The following is a 24,132-nucleotide window of genomic DNA, read 5'->3' as shown; positions in this document are numbered from 1 at the left end:
TTTTCTTTCTGGGTTTTTGTAACTCCTTTTTCTCTTGATTTTCTCCTGTACTATTCATTCTCAGTGTCCTTTTCTTGATCATCTCCCATTCACCTACATGAAAGCATGAAAGAGACTTAGACTTTGAAAACTGGAGAACACTGAATTCAGAGATATTTGATAGTCATTGGAAAAATAACCATAAGCTCCATAAAAAAATGTATGTGGAGCAATTTGGGTCTCTTTGTGAGCAATTTTCTCCAAGCATATAAAGCAGTAAATGAAAAAGGGGAAGAAAAGAAAAAAAAAGTTAGCCTGGATAACAAGCTAGTAATAATTGAGAAGTCATGAGATGGTTGGTGTTTCAGCAAAGAACACTGAGAATGACGGCTTAGATAGATGGGAGTGAAAGCAGCGTCACAAAACCCCAGAAAGAAAAGAGTATCTGGGTCAGCAGTGAGATGAGGAAGCTTGGAAAGGATGAGGCTTGAGAAGAGTCTGTCATGTCTTCTAGAGAAGAGCTCAGTGGCCTCTTCTGGGAGTGATAAAGTCCAATCCAGAGTGCAAGGTGCTGAGAAGAAAGGAATCAGGGACAGTGTAGATGGTAGGGTTCTCCTGAATGTGGCCAACTAAAGAAAGTGAGATAAGAATTAGGATGACATCTGAAAGACATTTTAGGGTCTAGGGAAAAACTAAAAGATGAAGTAGACTTGGGTAAGACTACAGAAAACAAGAATGGAAGTGATAATTAAAGGAGATATTGGTAATAAAGAAGGGAGGAAAGGGGATAAACATTTATGTAGCAACTACTATGTGTCAGAAACCAAGCTAAGCCCTTTTTTTCTTTTTAAAACTATCTTTTCATTTTATTTTTATAACCACCTTGTAAGCTCGGTTCTGTTATTAGCTCCATTTTACAGGTGAGAAAACCAAGGCAAATAGAGGTCAAGTTATATGCTCAGGATTGTAAGTAGCTGAGGTCAAATTGAACTCAGGTCTTCCTGATTCCAGGCCCAATGGTTAATCAATCATATTACCTCATATGCCTTTATACCAAGTTGTTGAGAGGCTATAAAGGAGAGAGAGGAGATGATTGTAGGGATATTCTTGTAGAGACGATAGGAAAAGATCCATCAAAAGTATGTGTAGAAGGGTTGGGCCATTTTCTTAATGGTCTTTTCTTCATGATACTAGCTCTGATTTCACACAAAGCCACATGCACAGTATGACAGACAAGCACATATTTATGGAGAGAAAACCCACCCTCATATACAGTACAAACACATATACACATGTGTGTATACATATACAAACATAAACATTACTATTTGTGCAATATATCAGATATGCATATTAAAGTCTGAATTGAATTAGAATGATCATATGCTTACATATTAACATGTAAACTTGGCTGACACATAAAAAAAGAAATAAGCATGTTCAATGGTTGTTTGACACAAAGCCACTGAAGTAAGAAACATTTCATCAAATTATCTCCCACTTTTGTCTCCCTCCTCCTTAGCCACATAGGATTTTCTGCTATGATAAAAAAGAATTAATAAAGGATCAGGAATCCTGTTTCCATTTATGCCATTAATAATCTGTAACCTTGGACCAAGTTCTTGAAAAGGAACAGTTTCCTTAAGAAACACCTGTGTCAAATTGGTAATACACTGGTAAGGAATAGAGAGGGACCCTGCACCCCCTCTTTTAGCAAGAGAAATCCCATCTTAGGAATAGTCTTGCTTCTACTCAAAGTCCAGCTATTTCTCATGGACTAGTTTGTGGGTGTTCTCCCAGTCTCTATTTTTGCTACTTGGGTTAATGATCAGAATTATCAGTGATAAAGTTTTGCAGTAAGTCCACAAGCAAGGTTAATGCAAATTAGAAACTAGAGTTTGGGGAGGCAGGTGGCACTCAGAGTATAAAATACCTCTCCAAATTCTCTCTGTGTGTCTCTGACTCTCTCTTTCTCTGTATCTCCACTCAATGAGTTATGGCTTATAATTTTTAAAAGATACTCCCATGTTGCATGCATTTTTTGTTAAAGCTTCTCCTGACATTGTATATGTGCAAACAAATTTTTGCCATGATAGTAGTTACTGAAAAGTCTTATTTTTTCACATGCCTGCGGCTTATTGCTGTCCCAATTTGAGTCTAGCTGACTGGTTCCTATGACAAACACAAGGGTACACAATATCTAGTAACTTATGTCTGAACACTAACCCCGAGTCAAATAGACAGTAAAAACCCTAGAGAGAAAGATTTGGCGCTGGTGCTGTTATGGCTTTGGTGACCTCTCCTGCAATCCCAGAAAGAGTATACTCATAAGGAGTCTGGGAGGAACCTGTCCTGTGGACCCCAAAGAATCAAAGGGAGGGAATCTCCTAACATTTTATGTATCAAGAAACTTATACCACATTTCTCTGTAGAGGTCATGTCTCTGAGGCTACTCAGTGAGACCAACACCCCGGCCTGTGCAGGACGACTGGAAGTCTTTTACAATGGGACCTGGGGCAGTGTTGGCAGACACAACATGACTGCAGTCACTGTGGAAGTGATCTGCAGGCATTTAGGCTGTGGGGACAGTGGGATTCTTGACCCTGCTCCTACAAACAAGGCAAGTTCCAGAACCATGTGGGTCAAAGGTGTTCAGTGTCCTAAGGGGCCCACCTCCCTGTGGCAGTGTCCATCAGATCCATGGAAGAAGACACCATCCAGTGCAAGAGAGGAGGCCTGGATTACATGTATTGGTGAGTGTCTCTTGAGCTGTTCAAAGGTTTCATGAAATCTATCCTGTTGCTAATCTCACTTGATATACTTCAACAAACATTGAACATGTATTGTCAGTCACCCAATCAGACAGCATTTATTATGAGCTTTCTACGGGCCAGATACAGTGCTAAAGAACTTGCAATACAGAGAAAGATAAAAAATAGTTTCCCCTCCTTAAGGACATTCTAATGACAGTGAGAGAGAGACAGCACTTATCAATTAGATAAGACAAAATAATGATAGATTGGATGGCAATCATATGGGAAACGGAATTTGTAGCTGGGCCCTTGAGCTAAGTCTTCAGTTTACAGATTTTAAGAGTCAAAGTTTGGGAGGGAAAGCAAGCTGGGCATGGAGAAGAATCAGTGCAAAGGTGGGAGATGGGAGTAAGAAGGAAGGGTGAGTCAGCCAGTATGACTGGAACATAGAATGAGTAGAGAGGAATCAAACATTAAAAGATGAGGAAGGTAGAAAAGCACAAGAAAGGGAGTTTCTTTAGATATCAAAGGACCTGGACATAAAAAGGACACATGCTACTTTACTGAGCAGCAAAAAGGGGTGGTTTGACACGATCAGACCTACATTGTGGAAAAATCATTTTGGCAACTGATTGGAGGGTGAATTAGGACTTGAGAGCAATTAGAAGATTGTTATAACAGAACAGGGATAGGTGACGAAGACCTGAATTAGGATACTAATTGTGTTGGTGGAGAGAAAAGACATAATTGATTATAATATTTGGTAAGTAATTGGCTAAATGATATGTGTGTGTGTGTGTGTGTGTGTGTGTGTGTGTGTGTGAGAGAGAGAGAGAGAGAGAGAGAGAGAGAGAGAGCCAGAGCCAGAGCCAGAGCCCAGGAGAGAGACTGAGTCTATATAGATAGATCTGGTAATCATTTGCATTTATGAACTCATGTAAGCTGATGAGGTCACCAAATGAGAGATATATAGAAAGAAATAAAGAGAGGAGGAATCAGAGTCTTGGGGAATACCTACTGTGAGTGACTACACTGTCAACCATACTGGTCTCTAACCTGTGGGTGGCCAGAGCCAAACAAAGTGGCAGGAAAGGGTTAGGATTAGTGAGCAGCATTAGGATCCGCTATCTTCAGTGAGAGTCTAGGTGAGATTTATGCTATTAAGCTGGCATAAATTTGTGGTAAGACCAGTGTCATGAATGTCTCATTTCATCCAGCAGTGTGTGAATAATAGTTAAAGAAATGAATCCAAAGTGGTTATTTGGCAAGCTGTGATGGATGACAGGATAAGTGAGGGAGGGATTCAAGTACAGGAGATAGGGCAGTTGAACTGAGTTATTAAGAGGTGAAAATTGGGAAAGGGGGAGAGTATCATCATAAGAGAGTTCTTAATTGAGATAATCCTACCTGGTTGTAGTATTGGAGGTTACAGTGGGGATGAAGAAAAGGTTTAGTAGAAATAATGCACAGGGTGAGATGGAAAGATAAGGGAAATTAATTATTCTCAATCACGACAATGAAATGCTTAGGGGTGATGGTGAGATGAAAGATCTGATCATCTTTGTGTTGTAACTGAAAGAGTGAGGTAAAGTAAAAGAGTAGAAGTTCATGGGAGTTGTGTAAATTGAGGAATTTGAAATTTAGGGTCTTTGAGGGAATATCATTATATTAATGAAGAAGAGAAAGATTATGAGCCAGTCAATGAAGTTGTGAGAAAGATGAATATTCAAGGATTGAGAGTATATAACAGCTATAAGAAACTGAACTGGGGGATGATGACAAACTAGGATTACTCAGCAGGTAGGATTAGGAGGTTGACAGGATCCTCTATCCAGTGACTTGGGGGAGATGGGTGACAGATCTGTGACAACATAGAGAGTACATTAATTTATCCCTTTCCATGTTAGATGTGCTCAGGAGAAGAAATGCACTTTTTAAAAATAGGATTAAGAGTATATAAAACTAAGAACAAATCTTATATACATTATATAAATAAAGAAATGGTGGTGATATTTCCAGTAAGATCAGAGGTAAAGGAAGTATGACCAAACCTGGTCACAAAAAAAGAGATTGGAAATACCCCTTCTTGTCTTGTGTGGAATGATCAATGTGGAATTCTATATATATATATATATATAAAACTTCAAAGTTTTTCAATGTGTTGGTTCAAAGTACTGAACTTTTTTTAATTAAAAAAAAATTGCTTGTTACGTGGAATTACTCTCTAGAAAAGGAAGCTGAAGGTGGAAGACATCTGGGTGAAGGGCAAATGGGAAAATGAATGTGATAAAAACAAAAGAAGAGTAAATTTTTATTTTAAACATTTACATGCCCCCCCCCCCAAAAAAAAAAGAGTCTGAATTTTAGCCTAGAAAAACTGAAGCTCTTCAATATGCCTTACTGAGTATGAAGGGTGGCAAGTAAGAAACATTCCCTGAATTTCTCAATCAAAAAGTTCTAGGTGATTTTGAAGGGAGCAATTTCCATTTAATGGTAGGGAAGGAATCAAGGTTGCAGGAAGTGAGACTATGGAAGACTAGATGGTGAAGAAGTGGCAGCAGCAAATAACTGACAACATTTTTTATATGATTAACTGTGAATGAAGAGGCTTTCTTTTGGGATAAGGGACACCTTGCATCAAAGAAGGAACCGAGAATGGAGACATTGAATATGTGTTATGGGGATATGAAGAAGGAAAGGGAATGTCATCAGTCGAGCAAGGGAGTTACAGGGGAAAAGGAGCAAAACACAAAGGGGAAGGGTTGGCTTTGACTGCTAGCCAAGCCACCTAATCTTTTCAGGCTACAACAAAGTTGAGGAGAAAGAATAATATTGAAAAATACTTTCAATTCCATTTTCTTTTTTACCTAACACTGATGGCCTCAGGATCTATGACCTGTTCAACTAGGGATGACCCTAGTATTTCATTCTATACTGGCTATCCAATTACTTAAATGAGAAATTTATGAGTCTATACTTCCCGGTCACTGGTTTCTTGCTTCTGGATTTCTTTTCACCTGTGCCCAGAACACAGGCACTAGGATAAGAAATGTGGCCCTCAGGACCTCAGCGAAATATGGGCATATACAACTCATATGAACCCAGACTCCAGGAAAATTTATGGGAACTTGAAGTTCAATAACTTTTTTTTTTTTTTTAATTCCCACCTAGTTTACAACTGGAAATATTTAAAGTAAACTCAGATCTAGGAAGTTTGCTCTTCACCATTCTAACTGACCTAGGAAAAGAATAAGAAAAGGAACAGTAAAACCTGTCATTAAAATGAAAAAAATATATACAGTAAATTAATAAGTAATCAATAATTACACACAAGCCTAAATATGCCATTCTTCTTTCTGGTTGGTTTGGGAAATATGAGCCTACAAATTCTATGTCCCTGTAAGGAAGCCAATTTCTTAAACAACCTTCTAAAACTTAATTGAAGGGCAAAACCTTCATCTAAATAAGGCTTATATCTGTGCTGGAGTCTACAGCTAACATTTGGTTCAGTAGCTTCTTCCACTAAAAAATGTAGCAACTGTTACTATATCTTTAAGAGGAAATGGAATTTTAGAAAGATAGCAGTCATTTCTGAGGAATCTGTGAGGAAACTGAAATTTAATTGGAGAAACTGTTAATGGGATAGCTCAAGAAAGGAATAAGTAAAAGGATTAAGAAAACTTATTTCCTTAGAGGAGTATATTTAATGCTTTTCTTGCAAGGAAGTATGAAGAATATTCTTGACAAGTATCGTCAGTTGATATCCTGAGAGAAGTGAATGATGGGAGTGTGTTCCCAGAATTGAGAAGTCAGATGTAATGATGCCTAAAGGTGTCATCAGCTGTGACCTTTTTTTTTTTTTTAAACAGATAACTATATTATACACTATTATTTATAGTTTTATTTCATTTTTGTTACATTGTTAATAATCAGTATAATCAGTAATCCTGTGCTTATTTAAATTTAGGGTGGGACACAGAGAGTTTCTAGATTTTATAGGGTTAAGAGTTAATCGTTTAGTTAAAGAAATATTTAAATTTTCATTAATAGCATAACAGACACCTTAATTAGAATCTGGGATGAGGATAAATCAATCAGGAAAGCATCTTGGAATTCATTCAGTACAACCCTCTCATTTTTCATATGAGGAAAAAGGCTCAGAAAAGTTCCTTTGTGGTTGACTCCACAAAGAACCAAACCACCAAATTAAGTGTAGATTGCTTTCTTTTGGCCAGATTACATCTCATCATTGGAAACTGTGTAATTTCACCATAGATGAGAAAAGTCCAGGTGTTTTTGGATATGTACATGCTACAAAGGGAGGGAACATGCTATCACCACTCAAGCCCACCAAGGGGAAGTTTGGTTGCAGAGGACCTGCATCAGACACCAGAGGAAGAGAGGGTTTCTCTCAGGGGCCAAGCAGCTTCTGTGTGGTGGAGGCTCACATTCCTTCCATCCTTTTTATTCAATGCACTGCCAAAGAAGGAAGCAGGCTGTGTCTTTTATATGTGTTCTTATTCCAAATGTCCAAAGTCAGGAGCCTAGGCTATAATTGTGTCATTTTGTCTAATGACAGACCATGGCTTCTCCCCTGTTTTGGGATTTGGGAATGAGGGAACTTTTTTTTTTTTTTTTTTTATCGTATTGAATGTGGAAAGAGCAATGCTTTGCATTTCCAGGCAAGCTACGGCTCCAAGGAGGAGACAAATGTTCAGGGCGTGTGGAGGTCTGGCACGAAGGCTCTTGGGGTACAGTGTGTGATGATTCCTGGGATCTGGCTGACGCTGAAGTGGTCTGTCGACAACTGGGCTGTGGTTCAGCCTTGGGTGCCTCCGTGGAGGCTGCATTCGGCAGAGGAACTGGACGCATCTGGCTGAATAATATTCATTGTAAAGGGAATGAGTCCTCTCTGTGGGATTGCGTTGCTGATCCCTGGGGGCAGGCAGACTGTGGGCACAAAGAAGATGCTGGTGTGAGATGCTCAGGTAAAGGTCTGAGAGCCTATATTGAGACCAGAAGTCTCAGCACTGGGGGTCTTGTCAGAATGGCTTGGGGTGGTGGGGAGGGAAGCAGGTAGAAGGCATGAAAGGCATCTTTTACTGCTACCAGAGATTGTAGTCATTTCTGGACACTCTGACTTTGACCCTGTTTTCTTCAAACTTCCTACTCTTGAGAGAAGGAGATGAAAAGATTCTGAGATGGGCAGAAAGAGACTCAGGAAATATGGTCAAGTGACGGTGGGTAACAAGCAGGAAGCAGCATAGAATCTTGTTTTCTTCCCTCAAGATACAGTTGTCCTCCTCCTTCTTCTTGCAGGTGTTCCCATGACTACAGAACCTCAGGAATTCTCAGGTACAACTCCCTTATCATGGAGTCACTATGATGGAGTTAAAAGGCTAGAGGGGGTTCCAATAACTAGCATGAGAGCAGCTCTGTGAAAAGCAAGTCAGGCCTTTTCCTGTGTGCCTGCTCACATATAGCCTACCAACTTCTGAGTTTGTTTCCCTGTTGGGACTTGTTTCTAATAAATCCCATTCAGTTATTGGGGATATGGAAACATTCTTCAGATACACATCCATTTGCAAAGAACTTGCTTCTCACTGTCTGACCAGCTGCAGTTCTTCTGATGACTCTTCCATAAGGGACAGGAGCTCTCTAGTCCTCATTGCTAGGTTATTGGTATTTCCCTGAAACAGGTTCCATTTCCACACCCCACCATGTGCTTGTATGTTTTTAAAGGACTCAGTGCCTTGGAGAGATAGGGAATTTAGATATTGGTGGTCTACATTTATAAAATAATGAGCCAAAAAGCACATTTGGAATTTACACAAGAAACCCAATGTTTTTATATGGATGTACTGATAGACCTTTAGCTACTTGAATACCATAAGATATAGATAGGATCCATGGCATTTCATTAGGAAAACAAGTCATAGTGTATCTCTTTCATAGGTCACAAAACCCTCAAGCTGTTCTGGATCCTTGGGGTCATCTTGATAGTACTGTTCCTGCTTGCTCTCTTCCTCTGGGCAAAGGCTAGAAGATGGACTCATCAAGTCAGAGGTGAGAACCCCACTAGACTGCAGCTTAGGAGATCTACTAGTGGGGATTTTCTAGGATAGGACATTCATCTTCAGATGATCTGGGGCTGAATGCAGGGGTTCAGTCTGAAGGTGAGAAAGTTTTCATGGCGGTGAAATCTACCAGGACAGAATGAACATTTAGGGGCTCATTATACCAGAACTAAAGGAAAGGCACTCGATAGAGCCAATGTATCAGCTCAATTGTTTCAATATACATAATTGACAGAAGTCAGCATGAATATATGACCTGTTGGCATCTCTTGGATGTTCTAAGATAGGCCAATAAAAGACAGATGGCCAAGAGAGGTTTTGCATACAAGAGGGAGAGGGCATAGGAAACAAATGTACAATTTTAAGCAAGTAAAATATGTGGAAAAGGAAGCTAGAAAGTGTACTATGAGGAAGATCAAAAAATGCCATAGGAGTGTGAATATACGTCCAGCTATGGGAAAAGGAGTCTTTTCATTCACTGAGAGGACAATTTATTCAATCCAGAATGAGCATGGCAAAAGTTGGGATATCAAGCTGTGAAGCTTTCAACCTAAGTCTTCCTTTCTCATGCTTTTCCCAAGTAGGAAATATTCTTCAGAATGCTGTTTACAAGAAGATGGATGTTCACCAGAAGGAGCATGAAGACCCGCATCTATTCAGTCACCCAGGTCTGTGGGGCTCAGAGATATTTTGCTTAGTTGGAGAGGACTCCCATTATGAGAATAGACCCTATCCACAGGAAGGAGTAAATCCCTGAGTAAAGCCTGCTTTAAATGACTAAAACCCAAGAATAACCAACCTCTGGGTAAGCCCACAGTTCATCTGGCACCATATTTCTGAGTTCAATGAAGCTTTGATGACCTTGTAGGAAGCCATGGAATAAAACTCTCTTTTCTCCCAAGAATAGTTACTTTTCATAGGATCATAGATTTAGAGCTTTTTACAAAAGAATACACTGAGTCACAAACAGGTTAAGTGGTTTGCCGAGTAACACAGCTGATAGGTGTTTGAAATGGGATTTGAATCAAGGTATTTTTAGCCCAAGCACAGGGTCCCATCCTTTGTACTATGCTGATATACTTGTAGAATGCTTTAAGGATCACAAAGTAATATTAATTGAAATGAAATAAAATATTTCATTCACATATCATGTGACAAAGTCTGAAAAGTGCTTTGCTAATATTAATGCCCTAGAGAAATGGTAATTATCTCATCCCTTCTCTGTCTCCTCCTAATTCCTGCCCCTGCCCTCCCAGCTGAGAAATTTGCTTTATAAAAGACTCTTGAGGTAATTCAAGACTATTTCCCACTCTCCTTCTGCTCTTATTATCACTATTGCTCATATCAAAATAAGGCTCTTCTCCTGGCCGAGGGAAATTGTTCTTTATGGATCCTTGAAAGGCCAAATTACAAATTCTCATTCTATGTTTTTCATATTTTTGACAATATTGTAATTTTACTTAATATTAATTTCCCCCCTAGTTATTTGAAAAAAAACAATTTTCATATTAATTTTTAAAAACTGAATTTCAAATTTTCTCCTTCCCTCTTTTCCTTTCCCACTTCATTGGGAAGACGAGCAATCCTATCTAGGTTATACATGTGAAGTTATGCAAAATATATTTCTATGTTGGTCACGTTGTGAAAGAAAACAGACAAAAAAGCCCCAAGAAAAATAAGGGAAGTAAAGTAAATGTTTGCTTATTCTGTATTCAGACTCATTAGTTCTTTCTCTGGAAGTGGATAACATTTTCACTATAAATCTTTCACAAGTGTCTTGGATCACTGTATTGAAGAGAACAGCTAAGTCATTCATAATTCACCATGAAATATTGCTATTACTGTATACAATTGCTGTCATCTGTATACAATACTGCTGCTTCAACTGATTTTAGTTTACATCTGTTCACATAAATCTTTCCAGGTTTTTCTGAAGGCATCCTGCTCATCAGCCCTTGCAGCACAATATTCATTTTCTATTATATACAGCTTGTTCAGCCATTCCCCAATTAATGACCATACCCTCAATTTCCAACTCTTTTCCACTCCTAAAAAGAAAAGGCTATAAATATTTTTGTACAGCTAGTTCCTTTTCTTTTCCTTCCTTCCTTCCTTCGTTCCTTCATTCCTTCCTCCTGTTCTTTTTAAATTTTTTTGGGATACAGACCTCATAATGATATTGTCTGGTCAAAAGGGATGCATGATTTTATAACACTTTGGGCATAGTATTAAATTGCTCTACAGAATGACTGAATCAGTACACAACTTCAACAACAGTGCATTAATGTCTCAATTTTCCCACATCCCACATCCCCTTCAGTATTTGTCATTTTCCTTTTCTGTCATATTAACTAATCTGATAGATGTGGGATGGTACTTCAGAATTGTTTTAATTTGCATTTCTCTAATCAATGGTTATTTAGAGCATTTTTTATATCACTACAGATAGCTTTGATAACTTTTTCTGAAAATTGTCTGTTCATATAACTGTAAATATTTTTCTCCATTATGATTATGATGTACTTTTCTCTATTCTCTCCTTGTCTCTCTCTCTCTGTCTCTGTTTCTCTGTGTCTATTTCTTTCCTTTCACCCTAACCATCGTCAAAAGCATTTTGATTCTGACTTTTACCTCCTCCAATCCACCCTCCCTTCTATAAGTTACTCTCCTTTCCCCACTACTTCCCTGTATGTAAGATAGATTTCTGTATTCTCCCAAGTGTGTAGGTTATTCCCTCTTTGAGTTAATTCCAATAAGAGAAAGGTTCACTCACTACCCTCACCAATTCTTCCATCTTCCCCTCCACTGTAAAAGTTCTTTCAAACCTTTTTTATCAGATAATTTATCCTATTCTACCTCCACCTTTCCCTTTTTTTTTTTCCAGCGCATTGCTCATTCTCACACCTTAATTTTAATTTTAATGCCCTTTCTCTATATAGACTCCCTCTAACTACCCTAATAATAAGAAAGTTTTTAGATGTTAGTTATAGCTATTATTTTCTCATGTAGGAATGTAGAAAGTTAGTCTTAATATATCCATTAGGATTTTTCTTTCCTACTTAACTTTTTATACTTCTCTTGAGTCTTGTATTTGAAAGTCAGATTTTCTTTTCAGCCCTGTTTTTTTTTCAACAGGAATGCTTAAAAGTCCTCTTTTTCATTAAATATTCATTTCTCCCCTGAAGGATTATATCAGTTTCACTGGGCAGTAATTCTTTTTTTTTTTTTTTTTTTTTTTAAATTTAATAGCCTTTTATTTACAGGATATATACATGGGTAACTTTACAGCATTAACAATTGCCAAACCTCTTGTTCCAATTTTCACCTCTTACCCCCCACCCTCCCTAAATGTCAGGATGACCAGTAGATGTTAAAATATATTAAAATATAACTTAGATACACAATAAGTATACATGACCAAAACATTTTGCTGTACAAAAAGAATCAGACTCTGAATTATTGTACAATTAGCTTGTGAAGGAAATCAAAAATGCAGGTGTGCATAACTATAGGGATTGGAAATTCAATGTAATGGTTTTTAGTCATCTCCCAGAGTTCTTTTTCTGGGTATAGCAAGTTCAGTTCATTACTGCTCCATTAGAAATGATTTGGTTGATCTCATTGCTGAGGATGGCCTGATCCATCAGAACTGGTCATCATCTAGTATTGTTGTAGAAGTATATAATGATCTCCTGGTCCTGCTCATTTCACTCAGCATCAGTTCGTGTAAGTCTCTCCAGGCCTTTCTGAAATCATCCTGTTGGTCATTTCTTACAGAACAGTAATATTCCATAATTTTCATATACCACAATTTATTCAGCCATTCTCCAACTGATGGACATCCATTCAGTTTCCAGTTTCTAGCCACTACAAAAAGGGCTGCCACAAACATTCGTGCACATACAGGTCCCTTTCCCTTCTTTATAATCTCTTTGGGATATAATCCCAGTAGTAACACTGCTGGATCAAAGGGTATTGGGCAGTAATTCTTGGTTGTAATCATAGTTTGTTTTTCCCCCCCTCTGGAGTATGCTTTTTGAGGATTTCTTTTCTTTAGTGAATATTTGTACTCTTTCTTTTGGGGATTCTGCCACTCTAGAATTTGCTGAGTCATTTAAAGTTATTGTTTTGGGGGGCAGTTCAGGTGAGTCCCTGACTTTTTTTTAAGGTATTATTTTCTCCTTTTTATTTATTTATTATTATTATTATTTGGTATCTCCTTTACTAAGCTGTAGAAGATTTTTTTTTATGGTTTTCTTAGATCACTCTCATTTTTCTTCCTAATTTTTCCTATATTTCTATTAATTGATTTTTAAAGTTCTTTTTGAGCTTTTCCATGACTTCAGAACTATTTATATTTATATTTTTCTCTGAGGCTTTGGATGTAGCAGTTTTGACTTTGTCATCTTCTGAGTTTGTGTTTTGATCTTTCCTGTCACCTTTATAACTTTCTATAGTCAGGGTTGTTTGCTCATTTATTCCCCATTCTATTTCTTTCTCTCTCTCTCTCTCTCTCTCTCTCTCTCTCTCTCTCTCTCTCTCTCTCTCTCTCTCTCTTTTGGAAAAATAACATTGTTTTTCAGTCATATAATTATTGTTTGATTTTGACAATTCATTTTTATAATTATTGACATTCATTTTTATAAAATTTTGAGTTCTAAATTTTCCTTTCTCCCTTCCTTCTTTCCCTGCTCCCCAAAATAGCAAGCATTATGATATAGGTCACACATTTACAATCATGTTAAACATATTCCTGCATTAGTATTTTGTATTAGGAATGTTGGACTTGTCTTGGATCATTGTATTGTTGAGATGAATTAAATCTATCATAGTTGATTCACACAATGTTGTTGTTGCTGTGTACAATGTTGTTCTGGTTTTGCTCATTCAGCATCAGTTGATGTAAGTCTTTCCAAGTTTTTCTGAAATCTGCCTGCTCATTTCTTATAATACAATAGTATTCCCTTATGTTAAGATTCTTACAAGGTGCTAAGTAAGTGGAATTGAGGAGACAGTGCTTAAATCTAGTTTAGCATTGATTTAATCATAAAACAAATAATGGTTTCCTACTGATATAATGACTGGTGTATACTCAGTGTAGGATATATAAGGAGGAGAGCTGTCAGAGCCAGAAAGGACAAGCCCACTAGACGCTTTCTGAGGCTGAGACAGATTCATTCCATTTTCCACCTTTGTTGTTGCTGAAAGCTGAAGTACAAATCTTTGGATTTGGAGACATTTGGAGGAAGCTAGAGGCAGAAGCTGGCAGAGGCAAAGGACTAGCAGCAGGAACTCTTGGAACTAAGGAGAGAGAGATAGGCCTCTATGAAAGCTAACTGGGCCCCAGGAAAAGAGACAAGACTTTGAAGGAGACAATAAAGGATTTGGATTTTAATCCCTGGCTGCACTTGTGATTATTGAACTGAAAGGAAGGCTGCCTCCAAGAAGATCCCCAAGAAACCTGCTCCCAGAGAATATTACAATTTAGAGAAAAATATTACATTTTGGCACCCAAACGTGGGAGCAAGAACCTTCATCTGTGACCCAGAAATTAGGGTGAGTACCACAAGGAAGTTTTGTTAAAAGGGCTAAAATTGTATTTCAGCTAAAATGGGAGAGATGTTTAGAAAACAGCCTTCTTTTCCTCTTCAAGGAAAATGTGTCGAAAGCTTGATCAGACTGATTAAAAAATCAAGGTTTAATTGTAACTTGGGAGCAGATCACTGAACTTTTAAAAACTGTATAGTGCACATCTCCTTGGTTCTCTTAAGGAAAAAGAATTGGATCCAAATGAGTGGAAATTAGTAGGAGAGCAACTATGTCAATTCTACAATGAAAATGGACCTGACTCAATTTCCAAAGATATACTTTATACATACAATTTAATACAATTGGCTTTAGGAATTTATATAAGTTATGGAATAAGGGAAAAGAAGAAAGAGCAGGAGAGGAAGGATCCAGATAAATTACTTGAAAAGGATGAAGAATCAGATAAGAATGGAATTAAGTACAATTCTAAGTATGGCACTTCACAGCAGAAGAAATTAAGTCATTCCACATCCCCTGACCTACTTCCCTCAATTAACCCTTCATGGGTGGAGGAAGAAGGAGGAGGGGGAGAGGCAGTAACACATTCAGCACCACCTATGAAGCAGCCTATGACAAGATTACAAAAAGCACTGGTTAAGGCAAAAAATGAAGGACAGGATGTATCTGCTTTAATAAATGCATACCCTGTGATTGAAGAACTTGACTCTTCAGCTCAAGAAAGGAGAAGATAAACTCCTTTTGATTTGGAAAAAATTAAGGATTTGATAAAAGGTTGCACTGTTTATAGGGCTACATCATCTTATGTTAAGATGTTACTAAAGAGTTTGGTTTATGAAATCTTAATCCCTTGTGACTGGAAATCCATAGCAAGGACATGCTTGGAACCTGGACAAAACTTGTTGTGGCGTTTGGAGTATCATGAATTATGTAGGATTCAAGCCCAACGAAATAGGCAAACAGGAGTTAGTACTCCAATCACCTTTGACCAACTAGCAAGTGAAGGTCAGTATGCAGAGAATTCAGCATAGATTAATTACCCCATAAGAGCATATGAACAAATTGTTACTGCTACAACAAAAGCTTAGGGTTCCCTCCCAGGGAAGGATGGGGGGGAGCCTTCACAAAAATAGAGCAAGGTCCCATGAACCCTTTGTGGGTTTTGTGGGACATTTGCAAACATCTGTCACAAGAACCATTGGAGAAAATGCAGCTACAGAAGTAATGATAAGACAACTGGCTAAGGAAAATGCTAATGAGATTTGCAAAAGAATTATATGGCGTCTACACAAAGATGCTCCTTTAGAGGAGATCATAAGATGCTGTGCTACAGTGGGCACAAGTGCTTATTATACCCAGACTATGAGGAACATGGGAAGACAGGGTCCCTCTTGGCAAGGGACTTCTAGAGAAAATCGTTGATGTTTTCAGTGTGGAAAAATAGGACATCTGAGAGGTATGGAGATAGAGTGAGAAGACAGGGTGAGAGAAGACCTAAAACCCTATGTCCAAAATGCCACAAGGGCTTCCACTGGGTCTCAGAATGTAGACTGAGCCAGGGAAATGAGAGGCAGGGCCCAGCCCCAAGATATCATACAAAAGACAGGTGGGGCATGATGGCAGCTGAGTTTATACCCAGAGAGTCTTTAGAAGGTGTGTGATGTGATGAAGGTGATGTGATCAATCAGCAAAAAAACAATCAGATGGCCAAAAGGCATTACATGATAAACCATCCAAAAAGCAATCATATGGGAGAAAGAGATTACATGATCAATCAGCAGAAAAGCAATCAGATAGCAGAAAGGGATTACAATTGGAAAGAATACAGGCTTTTTAATCCAACAGAAGGGCAGTGTCCAGTGAGAGCATCTCCAATATAATGAACAGCTCCAATGTAATTGCCAGATGATGAGAAGAAACTTAGAAAGTGGTAAATAGTAGGCAGCAGATAGGTTAACTGCTTGGGAGAAAGGATTTGTTTGTATCTCTGCAGATGGATCAGATGGGTGCTAATGAGCATCTGTCTCAGAGAGACAGAAAAAGAGAAAAACCTCAAAACAAAGGAGAAGACCTAAAAAACATCTGACACTGAAAGAGCATGGCTGATAATGAGAGTGTTGCAGGACTTGAAAACCAGCAGGAATCATTAGATTCCTTGAGATGAAAAATTGTTGATGAGACTATTGCAGGACTTTAAAACTTGCAGGAATTATTGGATTCCTGGCACATGAACTAATGGACAATAGATTCTTTTTGGACTATTTTTAGGACTTATGGACATGTATAATTCCTCATGTTGATTCATGTTATTATATCACTACTAGCCAGTGTTACTATGTGCTTATGTAATTTATGTAATTATGTGTAATACCTCCCATATTGATGGATTTATATATACTTGTTTCAAGTGAGCCCCTTGAGAAACCCCCCTAATCTAATTTGATTTCCCATTTCTTTTGGTGTTTTCATCTCCCTTCCTGAGATGTCAGGGAGGGCGTGATCACCTCCTTTTATGGTGTTTTTACCCCTTTTTTGAGCAGTCAGGGAAGGCATGATCACCTTTTTTGGGTGGGTTCTCACCTCCTTGAGAAGTCAGGGAGGTCATGACCACCTATGTTCTACAAACAAAAAAAGCAGGAGATGTTAGGATTCTTACAAGGTACTAAGTAAGTGGAATTGAAGAGACAGTAGTTAAATCTAGATTAGCATTGATTTAATCCTACAATAAATAATGGTTTCCTAGTGATATAATGATTGGAGTACACTCAGTGTGGGATATATAAGGAGGAGCTGTCAGGACCAGAAAGGACAAGCTCACTAGAAGCTCTCGGATCCTCACCCAGGATTCAGTTGAAGAGATTCACAAGCCAGAGAAAGCAGCTTAAACTCTCAGAACCAAGACTACAGAAGGCCTCCAAGAAAAACTAGCCAAACCCCAAGTGAAGGAGATAAGATTTTGAAGGAGACAATAAAGGATTTGGACTTTAACTCCTGGCTGCATTTGGGGGGATTACTGAACTGAAATCAAGGCTGCTCCCAGAAGCCCCCCCCAAGAAATCTGCTCCCAGAGAATATTGCATTTTAGAGAAGAATAACACACCATTACATTCATATGCCACAACTTATTCAGTCTTTCTCCAACTGATGTACATTCCCTGAATTTCCAATTCTTTGCCACTACAAAATATAAATATTTTTGTAGATGAAGGTTTTTTCCCCTTTTTTGTGATCTTTTTTGGATACAGAACTAGTAGTAGTATTACTGGATCAAATGATATGCACTTCTTTTTTTTTATTTTTTTTATTTTTTATTTAATAGCCTTTTATTTACAGGATATATGCATGGGTAACTTTACAGCATTAACAATTGCCAAACCTCTTGTTCCAATTTTTTCACCTCTTACCCCCCACCCCCTCCCCCAGATGACAGGATGACCAGTAGATGTTAAATACATTAAAATATAAATTAGATACACAATAAGTATACATGACCAAAACGTTATTTTGCTGGACAAAAAGAGTCAGACTCTGAAATATTGTACAATTAGCTTGTGAAGGAAATCAAAAATGCAGGTGGGCCTAAATAGAGGGATGATATGCACTTCTAACTATATTTAAGTATATGAGACTCTGCTTCTGAAACAAAGGGAGCACTGTTCCAAACTTCAGGTTTCAATCGTTTTCAAAGAAAATTCTTGGGACCTGTAAGTTTTCAGTTTTTCCAGTGTGGTATGCTCTAAAAAGAGGAATGCTTACCTTCTCCTGGTCTGTGTTCTTGTCTGTGAGTTACCACAAATACTCTTTTCTGCTTTAGTAATTTTGAGCAGGGTCCTAGTTCCCTTGCAGCCACAAACTCAGTGCAAGTACTCCTCCTCATCCTGGGATTGAGACTCTGGCCTGGGTTCCAGGTCCAAATATGAGCAATAGAACAGAGACCTGCTCCCACTGCTAGCAAAAAGACCCCCATAATTTTCTTCTGATCAGTTGTTTGAACCCTTTATCATCTGCAGGCTGTGAAGTCTGGAAACCACCTTTATTATCACTGATTTAGTTGACCCCAACACAGAGCTAAAAGCTCAGGAATTGACCTGAGTATCCCTGAGCCTACTTTGAGGAAATTGCATAGTCAATCACTAAGATGTGAGTAAGGGAAATGAGGATATCAGTTTGACAGAGATCTTTAGGGAATTCATCTAAGGGAGTCATTTATAATGAAGCCATCAAGCATCTTTTGGGGTCTTTGAGTAAACTTTTGATCCAGGGACACCTCTCTATAATCTGATTCCAACCTCTTCCTACCCCACCAGTGAGCCTCCTTGCATTCACCTTTGTATAAGGATTAGACTCTCATTAGAACCTATGATTGAAGACTTTTCCCTGGTTCAGACTCACTCACTTTACAGGAAGCAAAGTAGGCTTTTCATCATTCTCATTTAAAATTTTAAACATTTCAGAAGCTCCTAATGGCATAAGTGGTATCCCAAGATCTGATTCGGAAGTTGCTGCAGAAGTCTCTGAGCCTGAACCACTTTCCATTTCCTGGATTAACAAAAGGGATGCCATGGCAATTCCAGAAGAAAGGAGCAGGAACAGAAACTCCACAAGTGAGTGGGCAGCAATAAAAAATTATAAAATTTGATGGAGGGAGATCCTAGTAGTTCTGTGTGTAGCTTTCAGATCCTCTTAACAATCTGGAGTGATTTGTCTTTCAAAGTTCTAAATTTTCAACTCTCTTATACAACACTATTATTTCTTTCTTGATGCCTCTGATTTCTAACCAAATTTCATTTTCTCATTTCCATTCTTTTCTCTCTTGAAACATTCTGGAGATTCTTGTTTTTGTTCCATAATGATTTGGGGAGCCCATGGAACCTAATGTTTTGCTTTACCATTCAGTGAGGATGTTTGTGTCACTATACTTTGGCTTTACATTTGTTCATTGTATTGTGTCCTTTACCATATTCTTTTACTATTTCCTTCTAAGTCTAGTAGTTGATTACTGGGAAGCAGGAGGGCTAAGCTCCCTTAGTCTTTTTGCAGGTGGTGCTTTCCTTTGTTTGGAAATTTTGTTGTTATTTTATCAAGCTTTGCTATGTTAGGACCTTTCCCATGCATTGCTTCTGATTTTCTTCTGTTCACACAACTAGAATTAAGTGAGTTTAAGGAACTCTTTTCATTACAGAGTGAGATTCTGATGGGAAACACCACAATGGGAGGCTTGTATCTCATTTCCCCCTCAGGATTCTTGCCACAAGTCTTTTCATTTCTGTTTTATGTGATGTCAAAACAGGCTCTATATTACTGGTACCAACCTCACTTTTGTCTCTTCAGTTTGCTCAACCTGGCAAAGGGCTATGCTTTTCCCCAATTGTGAGGGTCAAAGTTTCTGCCAAGGAAACACTTTGAGGGTTAGCAGAGAAAAAGGAGAATTACCACTTCATTTATGTTAAGCTTGATGTGAAGGTCTTTTGAAGTCAGTCAGAAGTAATCTATATAAAAAGGAGGTGGGTTATTAATATGACCTTTTGAGTTTTTTATTTGTTTTAATAGAAGTTTGCTTATGGGGAAATATTTCCTTCTCAAAAGTTTTATTTTATTTTTCAAGTTTCTTATTGTTTTGAGATAGTAAGAGTGGAAGCTAGATTCCTAGTTTATAACCTGTCACTCTTCTTTTTTTCTCTAGAAGTGTTTTTCCAGCTCACAATGAAAGAATCACTAAATAGCAGGAGTTATCATAAAGAATTTTGCATGTAAAAAGCATTTGTCTAGAAAATAATTAACTTCCAAATAGTACGCTGCTCTAAAAATATCCCAGCTCAGACATTTTTGATGAAAGCCTTGGGTATAGCTTTCTTTACTTTATGGTGAGAATCCAACTAAAGAATTAGGTGAGAACATTATCTAAACCCAATTAACTTTATTGAGAAATGTCATATATATATATATTTTCTTTCACAAATACACATATATATTTCCTTTGGACCATTCTCTACCTCCCATTAGTATGTAACTTTTTTGTTTAATCATAATGCGAAGAGGAATGACATAATAGACAGAGAGCTGACTTCTGAATCAGGAACACTTGGGTTCAGGATTGATCTCAGATTTGAACACAGAATCCTGGCTGTGTGATTATGGACAAGTCACAATCTCTCATCACTCTAAGACTGTTCCAGACAAGGCCCTTAGACCTACACTGGTAGAGATAAATTTCCTCCCTTTGAAGTTCCTCAATCAAATTAATTCTACTAATTAAATGATAAGTTCTGTTCCTGTTTATCCTTTCTCTTCTGATTATTTATCCAGTCTAACAGTTCATGACCATCATCATCACCACTGCCACCACCTTTACAGTATATGGTATTTGTCTTTTTCTGTCTTGTTCATTTTCTCCTAGGCACTATATACTTAGGAACAGTTTTCTATAATATGGAATTAATGTCTATTTCTGTTGGTTTCCTGCTACTTAGTGCCCCACTGCTTATCTATTCCTGTTGGGTAGTTTTTAGATTTAGGCTTATTATTGATATCATTGGTCATTTTTAATGTGTATTCTCATCCAATTAAATACTATTAATATATTATCATTTGGACATTTTTCTCCCTTGTGCCTAAAATTGCCCAAATCCTCATATTCTAGCTAGTAGACCTTTAAGTGACATATTAAATAGAGTCGTGACTTTGGAGGCAAGAATATATGAGTTCTGCTTTGCTTTAGACATTTACTAGTTGTGCAGTATAGACAAGATCTTCGTATACCCCAGTATCATCATCTATAAAACAGGGAAAATAACATAACTTACATTACAGGGTTGTTGTGAAGGTTAAATGTGACAAAATAAAGGACTTGCAAATTTAAAGCATTATATAAAGGTTAGCTATTGTTAATATTACTTTTGATGATGATGATGATGACAAAGATGATGATGATGAAAATTATATGCAAAATGGAACCTTATGTCTGAACCCCTTTTAAAAACCCTAACAACATAGTATGAATATATGAATTGGTAATATATTTTCCCTGTTTTTTTTTTTTAGGTCAACATCTACAATTCCTTGAAAGAGACACAACCTTTTGAATAGAATTTGGATAAAATCATCTGTTGGATAAACACTATTGTGATGTAGAGCTCAACTTCTCTGATTAGAACTATAAGAACAACTAAGTTTAGAAGGAAGTAGTGACTAAGATGTTGAGAAGTATATATATCCTCCCTTGGGAATGATATTGATGGAGATTTACATCGTCCTGTTGTTCTTCTAAGACTTTTTGATTGCTTTATTCCTAGGGTATTTGAATCTAATCCAGGGCAATTTTATCAATCTCTAGTTTGTGCCTACTTGTCAGAGTGATAGGTTGTGTCCAAAATCATAAAGTTTGATACTAAACTCAAGTTTTTTCACAGGATAGTCAAGATAACCTACTAGTCTGTGATTGTCCTACTACAGGAATCACAATGACGAGATTCAGTGAATAAAGTCATATTCCAGAGAAAATATGGCTTGGGAAAAGAAAGCAAGAATTTTTAATGGGATACAAAAAGATTTTGGAGAAAGAACAAAATGTCCAGACATTCATGATTTTTTTTTTCAGATTTTTGCTTGTCCTGAGCATGCTTGTCTACTGTGACTCTCCAGATCACATATATATTTTTAGACTGATTCTGACTGCTTCATGACACCAATTTATATGGTCATTTCATATCTCTCATTTTTAGATGTTGGTTATTTCTAATAGCACATTAAATTTCCATTCGTATGTCACTTACTTTGCTATTTTCTGATCAATGGGCATTTGCTTTTATTGCCAGTTTTTGCTCATCTCAGGAAGCATTGCTGTCAAGTCAATCAACAAGCATTTTATTATGTATCTACTCTGTATCAATCACTATGCTAAGTGCTGGAGATAGGAAAAAAAAAGGCAAAAACAGTTCCTGTCCTCAAGAAGCTCATCGTTTAATGGGAGAGACAACATTGGGGATAATCTTAGGAGGTACCAGCATTAAGGAAGGTTGGGAATGGATTCTTTCAAAAAGTCAGTTTAATTAGTTGAGATTTGAGTAATGCCAGGGAATCCAGGACAGAATGATCAGCATGGAGAATAGTTAGTGAAATTGTATAATCATGAGATGGAATGTTTTGTGCAAGCACAGTAAGGAGATCAGTTCCACATATTGAACTGAAGAATGCCAGGAGAAGTGTAAGTGGTAAAAAAAAAAAAAAAAAAAAAAAAGTGGAAATGTAGGAAGGAGACAGTTATGAAGGATTTTAAAAGCTGAATAGAGAGTTTTATATACTTTCCCCTTGTGTTTACATCCTCCTTTTGACATGGGCAAAGACAATTAAATCAAAGAGAATAACATAAGTATACACTTCAAGACTCATCCATTTCCTGATCCTGCTGCCTGGTGAAGGCCAGGACCACAGTGAAGATTTTGATCAAAATAGAAGAATAACTGTGGTGAAAACAATCCCAAATATAGTTTGTTGAAGGATGCTGGTTGGTTAGGGTGGATGATCAATGAAGATAAGAGTAGAGGAAGCAGAGAATCAAAGAAATGAGGAGGATATGGCAGAGAGTTCAAATATTGGTTTGAATATGGGAGTATCTCAATTCTTCACAAAGATTATTAGAACTAGAGTTGTGAGTAGCGAAAAGGAAAAAGCCACAGAGTTCAGAGTGATGAAGACCATTACTTTGAAGAAGCAACAATCTCTTTGTTATTGACATAATGATCTTGGCACATCACACAGTCATCCATCTCTATAAAAAACAAAGAGATTTTCAGAATTTCCATGTCCAAGAACATTCTTACACATATTTTCTTCCATATTGAAGAAAGCTATAATTACTTTAGTTTTAATTTTGTTTATTATCAAGCTTGGCAACATCAATCACATGAATATTTAAATATATGAAGAACAGGAAAAGGGTCCTACATGAAACATGGACTTTCATTATATAGTTCTGAATATTAAATTGAAAAAAATTAAGAAAAGCATCTTGCTTGTCTCTGTTCCCTTTTAAATTTCCTTCTCTTTCCTCTATGATTTCACTTTTAAAATAAATGCCTCCTTCTTCACCTCTTCTTCCTCCCACTCCTTCTCTTCCTTTCTTCTGTCATCTTTCTTTTTCTCCTCCTCCATCATCTTCTGTTCCTACTCCTTCTACTCTTCCTTATTCTTCTCTTCCTCCTCTCCTTTCTCCTCTATGCTATAAAATAAGAACTTAGCTTAGACACTGCTGAGCCCCTTCTACCTCTAAGTCTCTGATGTTGTAATATTGATTTGCCTTTTGAGTTTTTTGATGAGGCACATTCCTAAGGAATCTGGAGAGGACAGATTTCAAAGGAAAACTTGATTCATTCTTTAGGTCACTTTCAAACTTGCTTTTCTGTAGAGGGCTGAAACTCTGAATCAGACAAAAGAGAACTTAAGGTTACCTATTCTTCGTGGGATAATGGCCCTATTAGCATATATTTGGATGATGGCTCTCCTCACCATTGGTGCTTGCTGAATGTTTGATAGTAAGATAATTGTAGGCATGGATTTGAGGGCAGGGGAAGAGAAGTCAGAGTCGCTTGGTGGCAGGATGAAGATAGAGGTTAGAGACTCAGGACTCAGAATCCAGGATACATTTTTGGCAAGCCATATGGTAGCTTGCCTGCCTCCTTCACTTCTCCCCCTAAATTCCAAGGATTTTGATTTATCCTGACCCTGGCCAATCCTGAGGCCCTCCAGGGAGCTAGCCCATACTTTATACTTTTCTACTC

General features: G+C 37.6%; 1 protein-coding gene across 4 annotated transcripts in view; it reads left to right on the top strand.

Moving 5' to 3' along the window:
• CD163 (CD163 molecule) overlaps positions 1–22,592 on the top strand; it is a 53,813-nt gene extending 31,221 nt beyond the window's left edge. For 2 of the 4 annotated variants that reach the window (XM_031938871.1, XM_031938873.1), the window contains 7 exons: positions 2,412–2,732; positions 7,415–7,720; positions 8,052–8,087; positions 8,688–8,798; positions 9,391–9,477; positions 18,811–18,960; positions 21,398–22,592. In XM_031938871.1, the coding sequence (XP_031794731.1) occupies positions 2,412–2,732; positions 7,415–7,720; positions 8,052–8,087; positions 8,688–8,798; positions 9,391–9,477; positions 18,811–18,960; positions 21,398–21,438 (1,052 nt within the window). In that variant the 3' untranslated portion in view covers positions 21,439–22,592. The remainder of the gene's footprint in view (positions 1–2,411; positions 2,733–7,414; positions 7,721–8,051; positions 8,088–8,687; positions 8,799–9,390; positions 9,478–18,810; positions 18,961–21,397) is intronic. The other 2 variants (XM_012551721.3, XM_031938872.1) reach the window with 1 other exon arrangement.
• The last annotated feature ends 1,540 nt before the right edge of the window (positions 22,593–24,132 follow it).

This window comes from Sarcophilus harrisii, chromosome 5, assembly GCF_902635505.1.
Source record: "Sarcophilus harrisii chromosome 5, mSarHar1.11, whole genome shotgun sequence".
Lineage (NCBI taxonomy): Eukaryota > Metazoa > Chordata > Mammalia > Dasyuromorphia > Dasyuridae > Sarcophilus > Sarcophilus harrisii.
Note: the sequence above shows the minus strand (reverse complement) of the source record. Positions and strands in the feature narration are given on the sequence as shown.